Genomic DNA, 24,624 nt, shown 5'->3' on the forward strand with positions numbered 1-24,624 from the left:
GTGGAGCTGGCCCATGCGCAGTGCTGATGCGCGCAAGGAGTGCCCTGCCACGCAGGGGTGTCCCCCGCGTAGGGGAGCCCCACACGCAAGGAGTGCACCCCGTAAGGAGAGCCGCCCAGCGCGAAGGAGCGAGCAGCCTGCCGAGGAATGGCGCCACCCACACTTCCCGTGCCGCTAACGACAACAGAAGCGGACAAAGAAATAAGACGCAGCAAAAAGACACAGAAAACAGACAACTGGGGGAGGGGAGGGGAATTAAATAAATAAAAATAAATCTTAAAAAAATATATATATATATATATAAACATCAATTGTATTTCTATACAATTGCAATGAACAATCTGAAAATGAAATTAAGAAATTCCATTTATAATAGCATATGAAAGAATACAATACTTAGGAATAAATTTAACAAAATAAGTGCAAAGCTTATACACTGAAAACCATAAAATACTATTGAAAAAGAGGGAGCAGATGTAGCTCAGTGGTTGAGAACCTGCTTTGCATGTATGAGGTCCCGGGTTCAATCCCCAGTAAATCCTAAAAAAAAAAATACTATTGAAAGAAATTAAAGACCACCTAAATAAATGAAAAGATATACCTTGTATGTAGATTGAAAGACTTTAACATGGTTAGGATGGCAATACAGTCCAAATTAACCTATAGATTCTACACAATCCCTATCAGAATACTGGATGGCCTCTTTGTAGAAACTGACAGGCTGATTCCAAAATCCAAAGGATATAAAGAATTAAAGACCTGGATAAAGGTAACCATATGGATAACTACAAATTCCAGTATTATTATACTGTATTTTTTGGTATGTAACTCCATTTTTACTTCTTTTTTTATAGTAGTTTTATTGAGATATATTCACAAACCATTCAGTCTATCTAAAGTGTACAATCAATGGTTTTTAGTATAATCACAGTGATGTGCATTCACCACCATAAAAAATTTTAGAGCAACTTCATTACTCCAAAAATAAAAACTCCAACACCCCATTTTTACTTCTTATAGGTTCTAAAATGAAAATACATAAAAAGCAATGAAAAATCTGTGGCTTTGGACATACAATGTATAAAGATATAATTTGTAATAAGTATCACAAAAAAGTGAAGGGAGGGAAGGATGTAAGAAGATTATACATATATGTTCTTGAAGTTAAGTTGGTATCAAATCAAACATGATTGTTATAGATTTAGAATGTTAAATTTAAGCTCCACATTAACCAAAAAGAAAATATATGAAAAATATATATAGAAAAAAATGAGAAGGGGCTTACATGGTACAAGACAAAAAAGTAAAATAAATATGAAAGCAGGAATTAACAGAAGAACTGAGGGGGGAAATTGCATAAGACTTACAGGGACCAAATAGCAAAATGGCAAAAGAAAGTCCTGCATTATCACTAGTGACTTTAAATGTAAGTGCATTAAACTCTTCAATCAAAAGGCAGGGATTGGCAGAATGAGTAAAAAAAAACACACACACACAAAAAGTATGACCCAACTATATGTTGTTTACAAGAGACTCAACTTAAATTCAAAGACATAAGTACATTAAAAGTGGAAGGATAGAAAAAAATATACCAAGAAAATAGTAACCAAAAGAGAGCTGAGGTGACTGTATGACTATCATTAAATAGACTTTAAGTCAAAACCTGTTACGAGGGACAAAGAAAGTCACAATATTTTGACAAAGGGGTCAATTCAACAAGAAGACATGACAGTTATAAATATATATTGCTCCTAATGGCAGGGCCCCCAAAATATATGAAGCAAATATTGAAGGAAGGAATACTAGGAGAAGACTTCAGTGCACCAATTCAACAATGGATAGAACATCTAGACAGAAGATCAGTAGGAGTTAGAAGACTTGAACAATACTCTCAACCAGCTCGACCTAACAGACATATATAGAAAACTTAATCCAAAAACAATAGAACACACATTCTTCTCAAGTACAAATGGATCATTCTCCAGGATAGACTATATCCTAGCTCATAAAATAAGTCTCAATAAAGTCACAGATACTGAAATCATACAATGTATCTTCTCTGACCACAGTATAATGAATCTAGAAATCAATAACAGAGGGAAAACTGGAAAATTTGCAAATATGTGAACATTAAACAATGTACTCTTAAACAACCAATGAATCAAAGAAGAAATCACCAGGTAAATTAGGAAATATCTTGAGGTGAATGAAAAGCGAAAACACAACATACCAAAATGTATGGGATATAGCTAAGGCAGTGCTGGGAAGTGAATTTCTAGTTCTAAATACTTACATTAAAAAAAGAAGAAAGATCTCAAATAGAGACTAATCTCACAACTGGACGATCTAAAAAAGAACAAACTAAATCCAAAGCAAGCAGAAGGAAGGAAATAACAAAGACTAGAAGAAATAGAGAATAAAAAAATAGAGAGAATGAACAAAATCAAAAGTTGGTTCATTGACAAACCTTTACCTAGACCAACAAAAGAAAAGGAGAGAGAGGGTGCAAATAACTAAAATCAGAAATGAAAGGGGATATTACCATCAACCCCCAACCCCTCAGAAATAAACAGGATTAGAAGAGTATAGAATGAGTTACTGTACACTAATAAATTAGATAACCTAGATGAAATGAACAAACTCCTAATACACACAACTTACCTAAACTGACTCAAGAAGAAACAGAAGCTCTCAACAAACCAATAACTAGTAAAGAGATTGAATCATTCATCAAAATGATGTCGCTCAAGTGTTTGAGCCCCTGCCTCCCATGTACAAGGTCCTGGGTCCAATCTCTAGCATCTTCTTAAAAAAATAAAAAATAAAAAAAGTAAACCTCCCAACAAAGAAAAAGCCAGGACCAGATGACTTCACTGGTGAACTTTACCTAACATTCCAAGAAGAATTAACACCAATTCTGTTCAAATGCTTCCAAAAAATTGAAGAAGAGGGAACACTCCCTAAATCTAGGAGGCCAACATCATCCTCACACCAAATCCAGATAAAGATACTGCAAGAAAAGAAAATTACAGACCAGTATTTCCTAAGAATATAGATGCAAAAACCCTCAACAAAATACAAGCAAACTGAATCCAACGGCATATTAAAAGAATTATATACCATGATCAAGTGAGATTTATCCTAGGTAGACAAAGGTGATTCAACATAAGAAAATCAATTAATGTAATACACCACAGTCACAGAATGAAGGGAAAAAAACACATGATCATCTCCATTGATGTGGAAAAGGCATTTGACAAAATTCAGCACTCCTTCTTGATAAAAGTACTTAGAAAACTAGGAATAGGAGGAAACTTCCTCAATGATAAAGGGCATATATGAAGAGCCCATAGCAAACATCCTTCTTAATGGTGAAAGACTGAAAACTTTTCCTCTGAGATCAGAAACAAGCCAAGGATGCCCACTGTCACCACTCATATTCAACATTCTGCTAGACATTCTAGCCAGAGCAATTAGGAAAGAAAATGTAATTAAAGGCATCCAAACTGGAAAGGAAGAAGTAAAACTTTCCCTATTTGCAGATGACATGATCCTATACATAAACAATCCTGAAAATTTACAGCAAAGCTTACTAGAGCTAATAAGCAAATTCAGCTGCCCATTTGACCACTTGGGGGTGGGGGCATCCCCCTCTGCTGAGACTGCCTTATGCCAGGGACCCCTTGCTTAAATATTGAGGGGTAGACAGGGCCCACTGATGGTGTGGGAGCTAGCAGACAGCACCAGGGGGTCAGCTGGCACTATTCAGGGCCCAGTGGGCCTCTCTTGTCTAAGGGTGGGAGCAGGCCCAGACCACTGGTGCAGGTGACTCACCCAGGGATCTAACTAAAATGCAGCTCTGGGGTGGGGCCTGAGATCCTGCATTTCTAACGAGTTCCCAGGCAACACTGACATAGCCTTCCCTGGGCCATGATTGAAGGGGCAAGGACCTAGCGATGGCACCACCATTCCTGAGAAGAGAGCTCGGGTACATGATGAGTGACAAGTACAGCCTGGCCTCCTACTGGTCCTGAAAGGCCACGGCCCCACCCAACCGTGCCTTTGGCTCCCAACATCTGGGAAGGTAATCCTCCAGGGATGCTCAGAGTTTCCAGAATTCCATTGCCATTATATGTCTAAAATAAAAATAGTGCCACATAATAAAAAACTTGAATAATAGGGGAAAAAATCACTGATAATATCCCGACCATATTAAAACAAGCGTTAGCCTTTCTCCCCAGGATTCCAAAGCCACATCCGTCAGGGAGCTGGAGGGCCGTCCGGTGAGTGGGCTCTGCCCCTGTATTCCCGCCCAGCACCGGGTAAGAGGCTGGGGGCTGCCTCACCTCTCCCCATCTCCTGGCTCCCTTCCCGCCCCACTGGAGAGATGCCTGGCCCAGGCCTGCACCCACACCTCTCCTGGGGACCGAGCCCGCCCCCTTCCCCTCCTTCTCAGCACGCAGGCTAAGGAGCAGCGGCTGCTGCCGAGAGGCAGAGGTGGTGTCTGGGGGAGGGGGCACACATCTGGATTCCTGGCCCAGCGCCTGCATTCCTTCCCTGTGAGTGTGGGGAGTTGGGGCCTCTGGAGAGCAGTGGGGCTGCTGGACCCCGTCCCGCCGCTGTCACGGACCCTATCCTGGCAGCCCAGAACCTCAAGGTCGTTCGGGTCCAGAATTCCTCCACCCAAATTGCTGGCTAACCAGCCGCCTGGCCTCCGAAACACCAGAGGGGACCAGAAGGTGGGGTCCAGGTGGCCAGGGGCCTCTTGTCCATGGAAGGGACCCCTGGTGCGGGGGGCGCTCCGCCTGCCCTCCCCAGAGAAGGCAGGCCGCGGGTTGGTAAGGGGCCCAGGAGCCCCCACGGGGCCTTACCTGGGGGCAGTCCTTGATGTAGTGTCCTTTGTTGAAGCAGAGGTGGCACAGGTAGTTGGGCGGGGGCCGCTTGCTGGGCTTGCGGGCCTCAGAGGCGAGGGTCAGGTCCGAGAAGTGCTCCGTCAGGGAGCTGAGGCCATCGGCGATGTTGTTGAGTGAGCCAAAGGGCGACGCGCCTTTGTACACGCTGCCGCTCAGCGCCTGGGGGAGACAGAGGCCGTGAGGTCCCCGGGCCACACACCTGCAGCCACGGCCTGGGGGAAATTCCACGGGCCACAGGCCCATAAAATCACACTGAGCCTGGAGCTGCCGTGGCTTCATAGGCCCGAGCTCCAAGCCTGACCTGTGTGTCCATGGGCAAGCCAGTTAACAGCTCTGGGCCTCGATGGCCTCATCTGTAAAATGGGAATAATGACGGCTGCCTCACAGAGTTTCTGAAAGGCTGAAACGAGGTCTCGGACATACAGCATGTCATCCTGATGGCGGTGAGTTAGTATTATTACCCTTAGATCTTCTCTCCACACTGTCACAGCGTAGAAAGATACACAGAAAGCAACCTGACCCATCTCGGGGCTCTGCCACTGACTGGTGCTGTGGCTTGAGGCAAGCCCCTTAGCTCTGAGTGACTCAGTTTCCCCATCTTGTAAGGAAGAGGGACATCAGCCCGCAGCATTGTTTCCCTTTTACAGAAGGGAGTACTCCAGTCCAGCCCTCCGCTCGCCCCTCGGGGGGCCTCAGCAGCTCTCCTGCAGGGCGAGCCCCCAGCCCGGCGCAGGCCACCTCTCGGGGAGCCCAAGGAGGGAAAGGGCACACCTCCCCTACCTCCAGATGACAAGAACCAGACGCCTCGCCTGGCTCCAGAGCAGACACAGGCCCCCTCCTGGTGCGTGCGGCCTCTATTTATAGAGCCGCGGGCTCCACTGGCAAGCACACCGGAATTTAGCAGAGATGGGGCCTGCGGGAGGCTGGCAGGGAGTGGCCCTGGTCCCCCTGGCTGGGAAGAGGTGGCTTCCCCAGGAGGGCAATGGCCCACCTGGGCATGGGGCTGGGGCACGCCCTGGTCCCAGCTCCAGGAGTGACCTACGGGCCTTGGGGGCCTTGGGTCTGATAGGGGAGGCACCACCTTGATCTTGGGAGTCCCCGGGCTAATGGGGGAGTGGGACCCCTGCAAGGAAGGGCTCCCTTACATTGATGGGCAGACGAGAGCCCAGGGTGGGATCAGTCCTTTCTGTTCTCCCTCCATGTGGGAGGGGGGGCATCAGGCCCACTCCCCCTCTGGGGCAGACCCACCCCTCAGACCTGTACCCCCAGCCTTCCTTCCCAGTCCCTCGTTGTCTGGGCGCTGCCGCTGTTCTCGATCCTTGCTTGTACTCCGGGCAGCCCTTTGCCTCTCTGGGCCTCTCACGGATGGGGGTCGGTTGGGACCCAAGCCTGGGGCCTGCATCTGGGACGGCGCCAGCTCTAACGGGCCCCGGGGGTGTGTCTGCTCTGCCGTGGCCCGGTCCTTCCTTTGGGAAACACAGGACCAGTGGAAGATGCACACACACCTGCATTCGGGCAGACAGAGACTCTCCAGCTCTCGGATGGCCCCAACCTGGACCCCATCCTGAGAGCCAGGGGGTCCCCGTCCCTGGGCAGGAGCGAGCCAGCGCTGGGCCACCTCCTAGGGCTGCAGGATTAGGTAATGACAGTGACGGGCCCTGAGCACTCACCAAACCCCAGGCGCTGGGAACGTCACCCCTTTTAAGAAGGCTGGTTCTCACCACCACCCTGTGAGTCACGGCTCCCATTTTACAGAGCAGAGGAGCGCATCCAAGCTTGCACGGAGCGACCTAGGAAATCTTTCACAAATACAGATTTCTGGGCCCCACCTCAGACCTACCAAAGCGGCCACCTGGGACTGAGGACTGGGAACCTGCATTTTCAAAATCTCCCAAGCAGTTCAGATCCAGCCAGCCCAGCCCCACCAGCCTGGGGAACCCCAGAACTTTCCAACCCTTAAGGTCTCTCCTCCTGACTCTAGGAGTCTCCCCAAATCAGGAGACCCCTGTTCCCCACCCAGTATGGTCCGGGAGGAAGGCAGCCTCCCAGAGAAAAGTTCATCCAAACAAGAACCTTGAAGCTCCAAATGGCATGATTCACCCCCATGGCTGGGAAATGCAATTTCACAAATAACAACCCTCTTTTTTTTTTTAACTTTCTTCTTTTTTTTCTTCTGGATAAGATTTAAGCAAGTCCACAGGAATCAGGACTGTTTTGGCAGCAAATTGTCAAGAGGAAGGGGAAGTTCAGTGGGTGCCAGAAAGTGCACTAATTACGCCCTGAGAAGCCTCTCCCCGCTCTTGCGGCCGCATTCCCCTGCCCGGGCACGGCCCCGTGGGCATCCCGGCTGCCCTCTGGCTGGCAGCTCTACACCCCCATGGCGGTGTCACAAGGGCCACAGCTCTGCCCCGTCCCACAGGCAGCTCCGCCAACTCCAGAAAGTGAGGCCAGACCTCCTCCCGCCCCACGGCCGCCCACCCCCAGGGCCCCGGGCTGCCCCTGACAGCCGCTCCCTGTCCCCTCCTCCAGCCCCAGTTCAACAGGAGCACCGCCCTAGGGCTGAAAGAAGAGGGCGGTCAACGGGCCCACGTTCATTCCCACATTACAGGTGTAAAACCTGAGGCCCTGCCCACGGAGACGGAGCCAGGGCGCCCAGCCCGGCCTCAGGGCCCGAGTCCTGCCTGCGGGGCCAGAGCTGAGGGGCGGCACAACGAGCTGTTTCCTCTCCCAAGTCCCGCAGGCGCTCGGCCTCCGGGGTGGAAGGCGGGTCTGTGCCCCCCACTTCCACGACCTGGGGGGACTGGCCGGAGCAGAGGCCAGGGCCCAGAGCTCCCTCTCCTCGGGCTGCGGCTCTCAGGGGAGGGTGCACCTAAGGGCCGCTGCATTCTCCTGTTGTCTTGGGGTCCAGACGCCAGGTCCTGAAAGGACATGCCCCGAGCCCGTCGTGCAGAGGACGTTAAGAAATGTGGATGCCAGCTGTTTAAAGTCCTTCCACCTGCAGCTGGTGGGCAAGGCGCAGGGGCGCCCCTCAACCCGCAAGCCCCCAGGCTCAGCAGCGGCCCAGCCGCTCCTCTCGGCGCCCCCGCCACATCCTTGCGGTGCAATCCTGTGCTCTTTCCCTCTAACCCTGCACTGGACTCTTTCACCCTCCGGAACGTCTGTCTCCCTGCCCATCCGCACGCCCTCCAGGCCTGGGCCCACATCTGGCTCTACTCTAGAGGTGTGGCCGTGAACACACCCCATCCCCTTACTCAAGGCCGCAGGCTGCAAGGGGCAGCATGACAAGCCCTGATGCAGGTGCTCCCTGAGGGCCCCGCTGGCCACAAAGGTTCTGGCCCGCTCCCGGGGCCTCCCTGACCTCTGCAGCGTGGCGGCCGCTGGCGGCTGGGACCACAGGTGACTCCCCCGGCAGGGTTCTCAAGGGGCACTGAAGTCTCTCATCTCTTTGCCTGCCTGCTCCTTCCTTCTCTCTCCCACCAGACTGGATGCCCCCAAAGGCCAAGACTCAGCAGCCCTCCGTAGCCCCAGAGCCCAGCCTGCTTTGGCTGCTCCTGTGTCCCTTACTGTCCCGGGGTGTCTGATCACAGGCAGGAAAGGGCCTAGGAGCCCAGGGGCAGACGAGAGATCGGATGCCCCAACATCTTGGAGGATTCAGGTTAGGGTCTCAGAGGTCCCATGGACTGAGGCAGAGGATGCTGCCACCCCAGACTGAGCTTCTCTGGGCACTGGTAGAGGGTAGCCCCACTCTTGTCCAGGGTGGGCAGCCTCTGGGGACAGACCTGCTCTCATTCTCTCCGGGGCAGTGACCCCAGCACTAGCAGGAAGTGTGGGACCCTCACCCCACCCCTGAGGGCATAGACTCCAGCCTGTCACTTCTCCAACGTTCTCACTTGGCTGTTAGGGGAAACTTAGATGGGAAGACACTGAAGTTGATTCTGATCCTACTGTGTGTCCTATTTGTAACTAGATCCTTTCCCTTCCTCATTTCCCTTGTATTTGGCAAGAACCTTACTTAGATGAGCATTATTGGCCCCATTTTACAGACCTGAAAACTGAGCCTCAGAGAATAAGTCATCCAAGGTAACACAGCCAAGCATGGGGCTGAGATTCACAACCAGATCTGCTGGCCGGTTGTATTTCAGTCTCCACATGGCCTCCCAGGTCTCCCTTTCCCTATAGAAAAGGGGAGCTGGAGGAAAATGCCAGACATGGGCCATCCTCCTTGGCACAGGGCTCTGCGGCATCGTCTTGCCAAGCCCCTCAGTGCCGGTGAGAAGCAGCAGTGGCTACTCTGGGCTAAGGGGCGTGGGAGCTGGGGTTGGTGGTTTTGCTGAAGAATTTCGGATGTGGAGGCAGAGATTTCCAGGGCCAACTCCAGTTCTCCCAAGAGCAAGCTGCACTCCTCCTCCCTGCCCACTGCCCCCGGGTCAGGGAGGGGGCACAGGGGGAGAGGGGGCAGGTAAGAGGCAGAGAAGATGGGCAGAAGCTTCCAAGGGCAGGCCAGAGGGAGAAGAGACCCGTGCAGAGAAAACAGGCAGAGACGGGGAGCAGCGTCCAGCAAAGGCCACGGCAGCGGGGGCGGCCAAGGCCACAGGCAGTGGACCAGGCCTGGCAGAAGCAAATGCCGAGTCCTGCTCCCTGGATCTTGTGCTGGCCCTGGAGCAGGAACTCTCTGATTCTAGTCCCCAGCTCTGTGGGGGGGGGTCTTTTCACCAGCTGAGCACCTGCTTTCCTATCCCCAAAAGCCACCCCAATCCCCCACCCCCACCCCATCCGCACAGGCTCACCCACACTCCTGTTTGGGACAAGAAACCATTCATCTGGCAGGAGACTCCAGCACGTCTCCCACTCGGATCTGCACTGTGTCTAGGTTCCGGCTGGGGCTCCAGGCCCTGCAGTCAAACACCCAGCAGAGGCTCGTGTGGGCTGGGAGGGAGAGTGGGAGACAACCAGTGGACAAGGCCAGAAGCTGGCCCATGGAAAGTGAAGCCACGCCGACAGGGTCTCCCCAGCCCCGGCCAGACCTGGGCTCCGCTCCTGATTCCGAGGTCCGGTGGCTTGGGAAGGGCACTGGGCTGTCCCTGGCAGAGGCAGCGGCCTTCACCCCAGAGCCCCTGCGGCCTCCTGGAGGCTCATTCGCACCAGGCAGGTCAACACAGGTTCCTGCACACAGCCAGTGCTTAATAAATGCTTGTGGGCTTGAATTTTAAAAAGAAGTCCACGTTCTCTATATCAGGTAAATGGGGAGAGAGAAGGGGAGGGAGGACCAGAGGAGGGGGCAGACAGCGGCAGCAGGATGTCAAGGAGACTCAGGAGACCTCCGGCCTCCCCCAACCCCCCGCCCCCAGCTCGTCCAACTCCCACCAGCCACCCGATGCTTCCGGCTCACAGCTAGAGCCTGCCGAGCCCCGGGGAAGCACAGCGGGCCAGGGCCTCTGATCCCCCAACACCTGCGTGGCAGGAAAGCAGAAGCAAGAATCAGAGAATCCAGGACCGGAAGGGACCCTGATATTGGGCTAGTCTGGGTTTCCACTGAGGCTTGCAACCTCTACAGCAGGGGACCTCCATCTGGGGGTCTGCTGGTGACGGGAGGGTATCCACAATCCCCCCGAAATCACGTGGAAATGGGTGTGTGCATGTGCACTTATACTTGTGCCCCATGCATTTTGCTGAGAGGAACTCTAGCCGCTTCAAATTCTCAGGGGTCCATCCCCAAAATGGCCCCAAACCAGGAAACATCTAAGCTTCTGCTTGGATACCTCTGTGGACAGGGCATTCAGTACCTCTCTAGCCACCCCTTTCCAGTGATTCAAGGGACCATTATACACATCTCCTGTAGATGCAAAAAAAGATTAAGAGACTGAGGGGCGTGTGCTCATAGCCACAAGCCCGGAGACAGAAGGGAGGAGAGGTCTGAGTTCAAGTCACCCACCCAGCCACCCAATAAACGTTACCCGAGCACCCGGCCTGGCAGAGGAAACACACACAAATCCAGAGCAGTTCAAGTAGCCTGAGATATAAGTGAGAGCGCTGGTCCTGCCACTGACTCCCTGAATGTATTGCCCTCCTCTTGGAAGGCCTTAGTTCCCCCCATCTGGAAAATGGGGCTGCTGCACCCAGGGGGACAAAAGCCCTAGGAAGCCCTCGGTGCCCGTCCCCCTGTGCCTCCCTCAGGCCAGGCCCGCCTTGGTCTCACGTCCCGCGGAACCCCTCGCCAGGTTGCTGGGGAGTGGCAGGAGCAGGGGCAGGGCGATAGGAAACCCAGGAGCCGTGACCAGTGCCCACCACTTCTCGAAGGCTTTGGGATCAGGGTCAAAACTCCGGAGGCCCTGAGGCTCTGTGCACTGGTGCCCCAAGCATGATCCAGGCGACCCCCTGCAGGACGGGCCACAGTGACAATTCGTAGCTGGAACACAGAAGGGCCATCGATCTCTCTCGCTCTGCCACTGACTTGCTGGGTGACTCACCAGGCCTCCACTTTCTCTTCAGGAAAGTGGGAGCTAGGAGGAAAGCGACGCCAAGAACAACGCGCCACCCAAGCATCAGGGACTCAAAGGCCACCTCGCCCGCGGGGCCCCTCCTCTGGGTGCTGACAGCGCCTGGCTCTCTCCTGCACCTAATCACTGCTTACTAATGCACAGCCTGCTCTCCCCCTCCCCCGGGCTCAGGAGGAGGGTAAGCTGTGGTCCCTCCTCTGAGCCCGGGTCTGATGGAGGGAGGGCCAGGCCACCGTGGCCACCAGGCTCTAACAGGCCCTCCTGGCCTGCGCCACCGCTCAGCTGCCCTGTGTGGCCCAGGGGGTGGGGGCACCCTCCCAAGCTCCTGGCTGAGCTAGAGCTAGAAGGGCCATTCCTCCCAGGACCTGGGGCTGCCCTTCCCCGCCTCCCCCCCCAGGTGACAAAGAAAACGCAGGTGGGAACCAGCCTCAGGCCCAGTGAGACTCCCCCCCCCACCACGGGCAGACACAGGGCTTTCTTCTCCCTGTCCACGCTCGCCAGGCAGGCCCTGGCACCTCCACGCCCAGAGAGGGCACAGATAACACATCACACCTCAGAAGTCTACGGAGGCTCCCTTGGGGGTTCAGCAGCGTCTGTGAGGAAGGGCTGGAGGCCCTCGAGGGGCTGTCTGTTGAGCCCAAGACCAAAACCAGGAAGAGGAGGGGATCTTTGGAGCTGCACAAGACAGACTCTAGGACCCAGGGAGGCCAGCTGAGTTAAGAGCTCAGAAAGCCCTTCCTAAGTGTTGGAAGTACTGGACCAGCCTGGAGGAAGAGGGGGCATTCCCTGGGCCTGGAGATGTTCTGAAGGATACCAGCACGTTTGTGTGGTCAAACAGGTGTGGAAAATGCGGGGCTGAAAAAAGTTACCAGGTTTTGCACTGCAGGACTGCTCAGAGCCTTGAATGTGCTGACAAGTTTTGTACTGGACTGCTGGAGCCTTTGATGCGCTAACAAGTTTTGTACTGCAGGACTGCTCAGAGCCTTCAACGTACTACCAGGTTTTGCACTGCAGGACTGCTCAGAGCCTTGAATGTGCTGACAGGTTTTGTACTAGACTGCTGGAGCCTTCAATGTGCCAACACATTTTTTACTGCAGGACTGCTCAGAGCCTTCAAAGTGCTAACAAGTTTTATGCTGCAGGACTGGTAAAGCCTTCATCATCCTAGTGATGTATCTCCAAAGAAAGGACGGTACACTGTGCTTCCAAACCAATCTGACCCTCAAACCCTTTTCCTATCCTCCAGAAAGCATCCCTTGACAGTGGGGCCACATCTTTAGACCATACCAGTCCCAGGAGGAAAAGGGAAAGAAAACGACTGCCCCAGGAATCCAGCCTGAGTGGAGTGAGTCAGCGCTAGCTCCCCTCGAGGAGGTGCAGGGACTGCCCAGGAGGGGCTCTGGCATCCCTCCACAGGGCCAAGAGCTAATGCTCAGTAAGAAGGTGGCTCTGCTTTTCCCGAGGCAGAATCCCAGACCCACCCCACAGGGCATTTCAATTCCAAACAAAATAGGGCAGGAAGGACAAGACCCCATCCAGGCCAAGCCCCTCCTCCTCGATGAACTGCCTGAAGTGACCAGGAGATGGCGGCGCCGCTTACCCAAGGGTCTTGGGAGTCTCCCTCCAAAGACATACAGCTGTTGTGACGAGAAGGGTTTTGAATCTGGGGTTCATGGCCGCCCTGAAATCATGTATGAAATTATGTATGTACAGGCATGATTCAGGGGGAAGGCCACAACTTTTGATAGCTTGTGACCAGGGCCAAAGAGGTTAGCAGGATATCTGGGGAACCTGTGAGGCCCGAGGCCCAGTTTCTAGATCCAGAGAGGCCTTTTAAGACTGCACGAGGAACCTGCTTTGACCTTGCCCCCTCACCACCCCTGGACCTCCAACAAGCATCCAGATCGCCTCCTGGTGCTTGCTGCTGAACGCACACAGGAACCCTGCCGTCTCCCTTCTTTCCACTCCCAGGCCAGTGTTCCACTTAGAACACTTGGCTTATCTTCAGCCTCCAGAGCCGAGGTCCCAGGGGCACAATGGGCTTCTGTGCCCCCGTGTCCTCATGCATTCCCCTCCAAACCAGCTGCATTCACAGTGTTTTGCGACTGTGGTGGGAGCAGCCTGGGGGTGATGCAGGAGGGGGTGGGCTCTTGGCACGGGGGCTGGCGCAGACAGGCCGCAGTCAGCGGTCAGCATGCAAGTCACATCCGCAGGCACTGCCACCGGGCCTGCCGGGCTCACGGAGCGGCGACACGCCTGGGCCCGCTGGGGCCCCCCTGGAGTCCTCTCTGGCCCCACACAACGTGCTTCCTCCCCGACCAGCCCCTCGCCGGCATTAAGGTGGGGGGTATTTTTTTTTCTTGCCTTCTCAGCCAGTTGCTATTTCGGGGCCATATTAGGTCACCAGCTAAGCCCTGGACGCGGGGAACGCCTGTCCCCAGGAGCACAGCTGGGGCTCTGAGAGGGTTTAGGAGGCAAAGCAGGTGGGGGATGAGAGCGCGTGAGCCTCAAGCAAAGACAGCCTTCCAGAAGTCAGCAGGCACTGCCCTCCCGCCCACCGAGGAAGCCACTGGCCTGTGAGCCGTAGGAGAGGCCGCTCTTGCAGGCAGATTTTCTCAGGTTTGTACAGCTCTCAGACCCCACAGGCACCACCCTGGGGGAAAGGAGACACTAAACATAACAGATGGGTAAACTGAGGCTGAGAGCGAGAGGGGTTTCTCCAAAGTCAGGTAGTGGGAGACTTTTTCCACCATTGCTCTAGGTCACCTTTACCTGCTCCTTCCACACTGGCCCCCCGCAAAGGAACGTGCCTGTCAATGAAGTGGGAAGGCAGGTCTCACTGAGACCCGATGGGACCCTGGATGTCAGAAACTTCCAAGAAGCGGCACAGTCTCCAACCCCTACAGGGGACTCAGTAATCAAAACCTCCCCGGCTCTCTCAGTGGAGAACTCCCCACCCCCCAGCGGAGAGCAAGGTCTCTAAAAGGCATGGGCAGAGGAGACCACTAGAAGCCGGCTAGGGACCCCTGCCTGCCCTGTGTGCGGGCCACGGCCGCCCTCCTCCTGGATGAGGGACCCCCATCAAATCACCCAATGTTTACACTGTGTCGTCTGTGGTTTCCACCGCCTCTGACCCTGCGTGCCCAGGGGCCCACACCAAACTCAACAAATATTTGGTAAGAAAAAAAAACCCCAAACAACCAAAAAGACCTAGGCCTAAAGAAATACCCAACAAGCAATCCTCCAAAGTTCCCCGTCCCCTGAAGCCAGCTCCCTGAAGAGGCAGCAAAGTCTCCTGCAAGCAGGAGTCCCGGGCAGGAACAAGTCCTCAGTTGGAGAGGGCACTTTTTAATGCGCTTGGCCATGCCAGTGCTCTCGCTGGGCAGCCAAGGCTACCTTTCCAGGCTCCTCGCCCTCCACCGCATCCCGCGCCCCGTCCCGGCTCTACCCGTGCTCCCTACCAACCCTCCCCACAGCTCGGCCGGAGCTGGCCCACCCCTGGGCCTTAGACAGCATAGTACATGCCTGTGTCTCCCCCAGACAGCCACCTACAGGACACCGGCCCCAGCCCTAGCACACAGTAGGAACGTAGGCAGAGGGGAACACAAATGTGTTCCTCCTGGGCCTCCCACCTCTCTCGTGCCCTTCTCACCCAACCAAGAGATCCTACAGCAGACCCATGTGCCTAGGTGGAGAAGGAGAGTCAGCTCTGCCGAGTCCTCCCCCTGCCCCCACCGTGCACCTTTGCAGAGAGAGCTGCCAGCAGGGGAGTGAAGGGCTTGGAAGGGAGTTTGTGTCTCTCGAATGGGCAGGAGTAAGTGGGGCTGGGGGGAAGCGGGAGGCCAGCTGAAGGCAGAGCGGCTCTGGAGATGACCCCTCCGCAGGGGCTGGGAGGCCAGGGCGGTCTGTGTATTTATCTAGCCGGGGAGGATGCCCGGCCCCGTCGACTTTGTAACTGAATCCACTTGGCAAAGCAGCCGGCCCAGGTTTCTGGAGAAGGCGCTGGGCAGCTGGAACCTCTCCCCCTACCTAGCCCCCCTTCCAAGAGCGCAAGAGGATTTCCCTTTCATTTCCTTCCAGGCTGGGAGGGCGGGGGACAGCGCAGTCTGCGGGGTCAAGCCCTCAAAAACCACTTCCTATGTGCCTGGGGGAGGGCGTGCAGCTGGACGAGGTAGCTGGGGGTCCCCGTGTGAGAACAGCCGGAAAAGTCCTTTGCGCGGAGTCACTGTTCTCCAGGGTGCCGTTCGGGTCGGGAACCGCCGAGGTCGGCGGCGAAAACGGATTTTCGGGCCCTCCAGAGGAGCTCGCCGCAGAACCCGCACTCTCGGTCCCAGCCAGCGGCGGCCGGGGCGGGGGGAGGGCTTGGGGCGTGGGAAGGGCGCCTGGAAGGGGCTCCCCGTCCTGGCAGCGTCCCGGCTGCCTGGAAAGAAGCCGGAGCCCCCGCCCGCCGGGGCCCCCTCGCCTCCACCGAGCAGGGCGCCCCGGGAGGGCGGACCAAGAGGGCCCCGCCCGGGCCTGAGCAGCGCCGGGCCGGGCTCGGCCGCGAGGTGACGCGCTCCCGGCGCCCCGGGGACTTCGGGCGGCGAGTTTGGCACAGCCGAGCCAAGCCGGGCCAAGCGGGGCCGGGAAGAGCCGGGCAGAGGGGCAAGGGCCCGGCGCGGCGGGGCGGGGGCGCGCGGGGGCACCCACCTCTCCGCGCTGCAGCTGGAAGAAGCTGTTGAGATAGCTGGAGTGCAGCGGCGAGCCCAGCTGCTCCGGGCGGCCCTTGCCGAAGGCCAGCTCCGGGGGCGCGGCGCCGGCGGGCGGCTCGGGCCGGAAGGCATCGAAGGCGCTCGCCTGGTGCGTGTCCTGCAGCGACAGGTAGACCCAGTTGAGCAGCTGGGCCGGCTGGTAGACCGAGGCGGCGCTCGTGTCGATGGCCGACAGCAGGCTCATTTTGCGGCGGCGGCGCCGGCCCCTCCCCGGCCGCCCGCTCGCGCCCTCCCCCCGCCCCAGCGGAGGGGCGGGCACCGGGGAGCCTGCGCCCACTGCCCGCCGCCCGAGCCCCGACGGCGATCGCCCCGCGCCCCGCGCCCCGCGCGCCGCCCGCCGCCGCTGCCGCCGCCTCCCCCGACTGCAGCCCGGGCGCGCGGCGGCGGAGGAAGGAGGCAGCGAAAGTTGGGCAGGAAACTTTTGGCCCCGCCCCGCGCCGCCCCGCGCCGCCCCGCGGCCCGCTATCTGCCCCAGCGCACCCCCGCCCGCCGCGCTCCGGGGTGGGGTCCGCGGAGGCCCCGCCCCGCCCCGCCCCGCCGGGCGCCGTCCTCGCCCCCCGTTGGCCGCCTCATTGACTATGGAGCAGGGGGCGGGGGCACCGCGGGCTCAGCCGCCTCGGCAGCCCGGGCCGGCCCCGCGGCCCCCCGAGCGCCCCCCGCGCGCGGAGAGGTGCCAGGGCCCGGCCGCTCGGCCCCGTCCCGCGCGCTCCGCTCTCTTCTGCTCGCTTCTTCAGCCGGGCCCCGCCGAGGGTCTCCTTCCTCACGCCCGTTTCTCCTTCCCTAGTTCCCTCCTTTCTCCTGCGCCCTCCCCTCTTGGGGCTCTCCCTGCGCCCCTCGTCCCTGCCGCTCTCGTCGTCTCTCTCGGGGTCTCTGTCTCCGTCTCCCTCCCTGCTGCTCTTTCTCTGTTTCCGTCCTGTCCGACGTGTCCGTCTGTCCCCGCTCGGCTCCCAGACACGTCCTCGCCCACCCGCACGCACCCGCGCGCGCGCTTCTCCCTGCCCCCTGCCTCTCGCTTTCCCCGCGGGACCCTCCCGCTCGCCCGTAATTCCTTCCATCTGCAGAATCGCTTGGCGGGCCGGCTCCGCCGAGGGGGGCCCGGGTCCCCGCCCCAGGAAGCCCCCTCCCCCTCTCCCTTCTCCTATTTCTGCTCGGGCCCGCCTCGCCTCCCGCCCCACCCCTCCGCCCGACCCCTGGCCCCGGCCGCAGCCCGCCCCTCGCCCGGTGCCCGGGTGCCTCGGCCGCGAGCCAGGGACCCCGACGGGCGCGGAGAGCGCGGGCCGGCGGCTGCCACTCACCCCGGGACGGCCCGGCCGGGCCAGGCCTGCCTGCGCGGAGCCCCCGCCTTCTGCCTCCTCCTGACCCTCCCCGCAGCCCCGAGCCCGTCCTCGTCCCGGGCCTGGGGTGGTCATCGGGTTCCAGAGCCGCGGAACCGGCCGCCCGGCCGTTCCCCCCGCCACCGCCACCCTGGCTCTGGAGCCGCTCTGCCCGGCTGCAAGCGCCGGCTCGGCCACCGTCCGGCCGAGTGACCTCGGCGAGGCGCCCAGGCGAGGGAGCCGCTTTCCTCCTCCGGAGTGGGGACGGTCGTCGTGCTGCCTGCGGGGCCGTTTGTGAGTTTACCAACCTGGGTCTGGTCATCGGCAGAGACAGGCCAGCCCCCGCCCTCACCACCTGCTCCTGGGTAGTCTCTGGACGCTTGGGCCAGAAAGGACTTCCGCGGTGACCCAGTGCCGCGGGTTCCCACCGGGTCGAGAACTCCTTTGATTTCACTCCATCCCAAATCGCCACGTTTTCAAAGTCTATAAAAAATTTCCGGTAGTAACACAAACGAAAGCACATAGATCAATCTCATCTTACTGTATTTATTCATCAAAAACGTCTATAAATATTCTTGCATCAATGTCAAAGAAGGCACTGTATCAGTGCTAAGGGTCAGTAACGGGCAGGCGTGGCATTTTTTCTTTTGGGCTAAGGAAAACGTCCAAAGGTTCATGGGGTGATGACGATACAACTTGTAGTGGAAGCGAGAGCCACTGAGTGTGCACCAGGGCGAGAATGCACAAGGCATGGGACTGTAGAGTGTGAGAACACGTGGTGGAGAGGACAGGGGTTCACAGGAGGAACCTGAGCGTGTTCCCTCACGAACTGTAACAAACGTACAACACTAAGACAAAGCTAACACTGGGGGATATGGAAGAAATACACCAAGCGTGTGTTAGTGACCCTGTTCTCTCATAATCTGTAACCAATGTTCCACAGCGATGTAAGGTGTCGGTAAGGGATTCTGCACATTATGCATGATTGTTTTGTAAGTTCACAACTTCTCAAATAAATAAATACTAAAAATAAAACATGTATACAAAGGCCTTCATCTTTTTTAAACAGTGTTAAACCACTTTGCTTAAAGAGATTTTTAATGTAACATTTTGTGTGATCTGTATATCTTTTAAAAATAAATTGAAAAATATATTTTTAAAATGTTTTTTTTAAAAAAGAGAAGGTACTTGTTTGTTGGGAATCAATGTGATGACCATTTCATTCTTGGAAATATTTGGGGTCCTCTTTGGGGCTCTGCTAGTGCCTTCAGGTTCCAGAGTGGGAGCTGGGGAGGAGGGGTAGGACTTAGAACCACTGATCTAGGGTTTTCAATTTTTCGGTTTTACAAGAAAACTGCTTTTCAGAGAGGGGTCATCTTCCAGTGACACAAGCAGGCAGTTGGGGGGCCCAGAGGAGCCCCCGAGGCAGCCACACCTGAACCCAAATCTCTCTAGCTCTGTGCCCCAACCCGCTTCGGGATGAGGGCTCAGCCCTGTTAGTTAGATGGGCTAGCATTTTCCCCTGGTTCAGGCTGTGAATTCAAATGCCTTTAGGGGTCAGGCAGGTAACCAAACACCTGGTTCCCGGGCCTGTGGAGAACTCCTGTGCGGGCCACATAAAGCAGTTATGTCATGACCATCAGCCTGAGGCTGCCCGCTAGACACCTGCCTGAAAAGACACCTTCTCTGGGGGGCCCATAGCCTTTGTTGACACGTTTCAGAGAGAAGGGCTTGATGCCGTAAGGGTGCTTGTCACCTAGGACCGCACAGCTGGTTTCTGGCCCTTTCTCCCCTGCCCCTGCATTGTTCTTCCATGAGAAGGGCTGGTCACAGTAGATGTTCCAAAAATGTTTGCTAGGTCTATGACTGGGTGGGCACATAGCCAGATGAGGCTCCCCTGAAGTGCTATGAGAATAGTAAATGAATTTAAAATGTATTAAATAAATTCAATGTGGCTTTAAAACCCAGGGTAATAATAATTTTGAAAAACCCACCCTTTTTTAAAAATTTTAATATTTGAGAACCCATCCAAAATGGGGATAAATGTCACTTAGAGTAGAACCCTCGCTCTTAATGCTCAAGAAAAATTTATATCCACTTTTTCTGATTCTTGCAATCAATCATGTTCATTTTTCATTTGCAAATGGATAACTTAAGCTGGTTTGTCTTCATTTTTGCCAGCACAGATACACAGCTACAGTGAAGAAAAAGACAAGGGCTGTAAAATGTAAAAGCCTTTGAGACATCAGTAGCATGTGGCAGAGTGCTTCCATTTGGTTCGTTTCTCAGGAGTCAGAGAAGGACTCTTTAGTTACCCTTGTTGTTCAAGAACATAAGCAACCAATAGTTGAACTAGAGTGTTAACTACAAGTAAAATGACTGGAATCTTCTTTAGAAAAGGAATATGATATTGCCATCTCTATTCGAAAATGGCTTTGGGTTAACCAACTGATTAGATCATCAAAAGCAAACACACACTGATTTTTAGATAGTTCCTGGTCACTCAAATCTCAAAATGGGATTTTAAAATGGGAGCAATATCAATATCATAGGTATTTCCAAACCTACAGCACAAAAAAGGATTATTCTGCCATTTGTCCAATAATTCAAATTAAAGAAAACACTTTTCTCAATTGAAAAATACAAGAAGTCGGGGGTCCTAGTCTGAGCCCTCGCTTTACAGAGGAGGAGGCACCAAGGCCCAGAGAAGGAAAGGGACCTGCCCAAGGTCACCCAGTAGACCTGGTGCATGAGCCTCCTGTTCCTAATGCACAGCGGCATCCTAGCCCTCCCTGTTCCAGCCTGTCTGGCAGTCTCCCCTGGCCCCGTGTGCTGCCCCCAGAAACCCCAGGTGCCCCCACCCCTCCCTGCTGGTGGCTGCATCCACCCCAGGGACTGGAGCATGGGGCACTGAAGAGAACAGAGGATTGGGAGACAAGGAACCTGACGGGCCGACCTTGGACAGGTCCCTGCCCACCTGGTTTTCCTGACCATCAAACGGGAATGTGGAGTCCATCCCCATCAAATTCTTCATGCCTCATAGGGCCAAAGGCGGATGCGCAGGGGCAGGTGCTTTACCAGCTGGGAATAACTGTCGTGAGGGGGGGGCAGGGAAGTTAGTTGTTTCAATAAGAGATTATTCATCGTGAGCAGAGCGAGGGAGGGGCGGGGCTGAGGAGCACGGAGGGAAGTGTCCTGCCCGAAGTTGCTCCATCAACAAGTCTGATAGGCATTTGGTGAAGTTTCACATCAAGACTTTGGAGCTCAGAGACACGGGACACCTGGGAAAGGGGAGCAAGCAGGGTCTGCAGGGGGACGTCAGGCTTCAGTTTGCGCCTGAAAGACAGGCAGGGGAACGGGGGCCTCGAACCAACCACCTGCACGCCCTGCCTCGGGAATAAACAACAAAGAACGCTGCGGGAAGGCTGGGATTTCTCTCTCCTCTGGGCCAGGGCCGGGATCGGGTTCCTTTGGACTCTCTGTTGACACGGAAGGTGTCGGTTTACAGCAGAGATGGCAAAACGGCAAATGCTCTGCTCTCCCTGCATGGCTGCTTCCCCGCCCCCGACCCTGGACAGACCTCTCTGAGCCAAGGCTTGACTTCAGATTCCTTCTCAACACAGTGCTCCATGTTGCCACTAGAGATCAGACAGCCTTGGCCCGGAAGATGAAAACTATCTGCCATCCCAGCCTATATCCACCCTCCCAAGATGCATTTATCCCTAAGGATCTTAAAAAAACAAAACATATTTTCTCCTCGTATGGACGCAGCCGCTTGCCAGAGCACCGGTCTCGGCTAGCACTTGCTGGCTTTCAGCCCCCACCCGCACCCCAGATGTCTTTGTGTAGTGTGCAGACTGTCAAACCACAGGGCGGCCTGACCCCTCCAGCCTCCATCCACAGCCCACCATCCAAGCCCTGAAAGAACCCCTAAAGGTGGGGGGGTCCTTGAACCATAAGCTCAGCCTGCCACTCCATGCAGGTTCTGAGTTGTGGAAAGCGGGGACTTTGGGAGACATTGCTCTACCTCGCTGTGTGACCTTGGCGAGCTGAGTGTCTTCCCCTGGCCTGTTCCCTCGTTTGTACGATGTTTCCACTCCTGGGTGAGTGCCAGGGTGCGGGGAAGCAGCAGATGCTCCTGAAGGTCCTCGTAAGTGCTCTCTGCACTCGAGGCTGTGCACAGGCCTGGATGTCAGGTCCAGCCCTTCACCCGTGCCCTTGGGCAAGGTGGCGAAACCCTAGGTGCCCCAGTTCCTAGAAAGCTCCGGAGCAGGCCCTGCAGCCCTTCTCCCCAAGGAACCGCCCTTCCTCACCCAGGAGCGTGGGACCTGTGACTCTCCTCCCTTCCTTCCACCTCACATCCACGTCTCTTAACATCATGAACAAACCAGACGTGAAAGTACTGCCACAACTCAACCACCGAAAGAAACTAATTTCAAAATGAGCAAAGGTCTGGAATAGATTTGTCATCAAAGAAGATCTGCCAATGACCAGTAGGCTCATGAAAAGGTGCTTAGGGAAGCGTATTTGGCTCAACTGATAGAGCGCCCGCCTACCACATGGGAGGTCCAGGGTTCAAGCCCCGGGCCGCCTTGACCCGTGTGGAGCTGGCCCATGCGCAGTGCTGATGCAGGCAATGAGTGCCCTGCCATGCAGGGGTAACCCCGTGTAGAGGAGCCCCACGCGCAAGGAGTGCACCCCGCATGGAGAGCCGCCCAGTGCGAAAGAAAGTGCAGCCTGCCCAGGAATGGCGCTGCACACACGGAGAGCTGACGCAGCAAGATGACGTGACAAAAAGAGACACAGATTCCCGTTGCTGCTGACAAGAATCCAGGCAGACACAGAAGAACACACAGGGAATGGACACAGAGCAGACAACTGGGGTGGGGGGGGGGAGGGCAGAGAAATAAACAATAAATAAATAAATAAATCTTTAAAAAAAAAAAGGTGCTTAGGGAGTCGGTGTGGCTCAGTGATTGAGCACTGGCTTCCCATATACAAGGTCCCAGGTTCGATCCCCAGCTCCTGTGCCTCAAAAAACAAAACAAAGCAAAAACAAAACAAAAAAAGGAAGAAAGAAAGAAAGAAAAGGTGCTTAATATCGCTGATCATCAGGGAAATGCAAATCAAAACCACAATGTACAGGGCGCAGATGAGGCTCCCAGAAGTGGAGTGCCCGTCTCCCGCCATGGGAAGTCCTGGGTTTGGTTGTTGGGGCTTCCTGAAAAAACAAGCAAAACAAATGATAAAACCAACTCAAGGAAGCCGATGTGGCTCAGTGGTCGAGTGCCGACTTCCCACAGAAGAGCCCCGGATTCAATCCCCAGCCCCCGGTACCTCAAAACACAAAACAAAAATGTACACAAATGTTACAAGACCTTAATACCTGGCAAAAAGACAACCAAAGCAAAATATGGACAGTAATATATAGTATTAATACATTAATAATCTTCCATTAAGGTTAAAAAAAAAAGAAATATATTAAATGGAAGAAACTAGATAAAAGATACTGCGCATTGTTTGACTCCATCTATACAAAATATAAATATAAAAAAAATTAGAAAGACAAACAGAATAGCAGCTGTGTATGGCAGGGGAAACAGAGACTGAGAGGTGATTATTAAGGGGTAGAGTTTTTACTTAAAAAATTTTTTTTTTATTTTTAAAGAAGCTTTAGATTACATAAATGCTACATCAAAAAGATAGGGGATTCCCATATACCCCACCCCCTCCCTTTGGGTATAACTATTTTTGTTCATCTGTTTTTTGTTTTATTTTTAGTATTGGAATAATGAAAATGCTCTAATAATGATTGAAGTGATGATGCACAACTGTGTAATTACACCAAATACCATTGATTATACACATTGGATAACTTTACATTTGGATGGATTGTACACTTTATTAATATGTATCAATAAAATTGATCAAAAATAGGGAAACGGACTTTGGCCCAGTGGTTAGGGCGTCCGTCTACCATATGGGAGGTCCGCGGTTCAAACCCCGGGCCTCCTTGACCCGTGTGGAGCTGGCCATGCGCAGCGCTGATGCGCGCAAGGAGTGCCGTGCCACGCAAGGGTGTCCCCCGCGTGGGGGAGCCCCACGCGCAAGGAGTGCGCCCGTGAGGAAAGCCGCCCAGCGTGAAAAGAAAGAGCAGCCTGCCCAGGAATGGCGCCGCCCACACTTCCCGTGCCGCTGACGACAACAGAAGCGGACAAAGAAATAAGACGCAGCAAATAGACACAGAGAACAGACAACCGGGGGAGGGGGGCGGAATTAAATAAATAAATAAATCTTTAAAAAAAAAATTGATCAAAAATAAAATAAAAACCACGAGATACCACTAGGATAGCTGTTATTAAAAAAACAGAAAATAACAATTGTTGGTGAGTTTGCAGAGAAATTGGAAACTTTGTGCATTGTTGGTGGAGTTATAAAATGGTTCAGCTGCTCTGGAAATCAGTTTGGCGGTTCCTTAGAAAGATGAAGATAGAATTACCACGTGACCCAGCAATTCTTGGTATATATCCAAAGGAATTGAAAGCAGGGACTCAAACAGATATTTGTACACCAACGTCCAGAGTGGCATTATTCACAATAGCCAAAAGGTGGAAGCTACCCAAGTGTCAATCCACTGATGAATGGAGAAACAAATTCATATGCCCCCGTGGAATATTATTCAGCCATGAAAAAGAGTGTTGGGAGCAGAGGTGGCTTAAGCTATTGAGTGCCTGCCTCCCACATGGGAGGTCCCAGGTTTGGTTGCTGGTGCCTCCTAAAGAGAAGACGCACATACAACGAACAGACACAGAGAGCAGAGAGCAAGCTCAAACAACGAGGTGGGGGGAGAAATAAATAAATAAATCTTAAAACAAAACAAAAAAAGGAGTGGAGTTCTGATGCATGCTACAACATGGATGAACCTTGAAGGCATCATGTTGAGTGAAATAAGCCAGACATCAAGACACAAGTGTCATATGATCTCACTTAGATGAAATACCTAGAATAAGCACATTCACAGAGACAGATGGCAGATTACAGGTTATCAGAAACAGGGAGGGCAGTGAGAATTGGGAAGTGTTGCTTAATGGGTACAGAGTTTCTGTTTGAGGTAATGAAAAGTTTGGGTAATGGATGTTGGTGATGGTAG

The 24,624-nt window shown here is 54.3% G+C and overlaps 1 protein-coding gene across 2 annotated transcripts in view; it reads right to left on the reverse strand.

Moving 5' to 3' along the window:
- ZCCHC24 (zinc finger CCHC-type containing 24) overlaps positions 1 to 16,497 on the reverse strand; it is a 62,952-nt gene extending 46,455 nt beyond the window's left edge. The window contains exons 1-2 of one of the 2 annotated variants that reach the window (XM_004484516.4): positions 16,100 to 16,489; positions 4,872 to 5,072 (exon numbers count right to left, since the gene is read on the reverse strand). In XM_004484516.4, the coding sequence (XP_004484573.1) occupies positions 4,872 to 5,072; positions 16,100 to 16,345 (447 nt within the window). In that variant the 5' untranslated portion in view covers positions 16,346 to 16,489. Of the gene's footprint in view, positions 1 to 4,871; positions 5,073 to 16,099 lie in introns of both variants that reach the window. The other variant, XM_058299312.2, reaches the window with a different exon arrangement.
- Positions 16,498 to 24,624: the final 8,127 nt, after the last annotated feature.

Source organism: Dasypus novemcinctus, chromosome 6 (genome assembly GCF_030445035.2).
Source record: "Dasypus novemcinctus isolate mDasNov1 chromosome 6, mDasNov1.1.hap2, whole genome shotgun sequence".
NCBI lineage: Eukaryota > Metazoa > Chordata > Mammalia > Cingulata > Dasypodidae > Dasypus > Dasypus novemcinctus.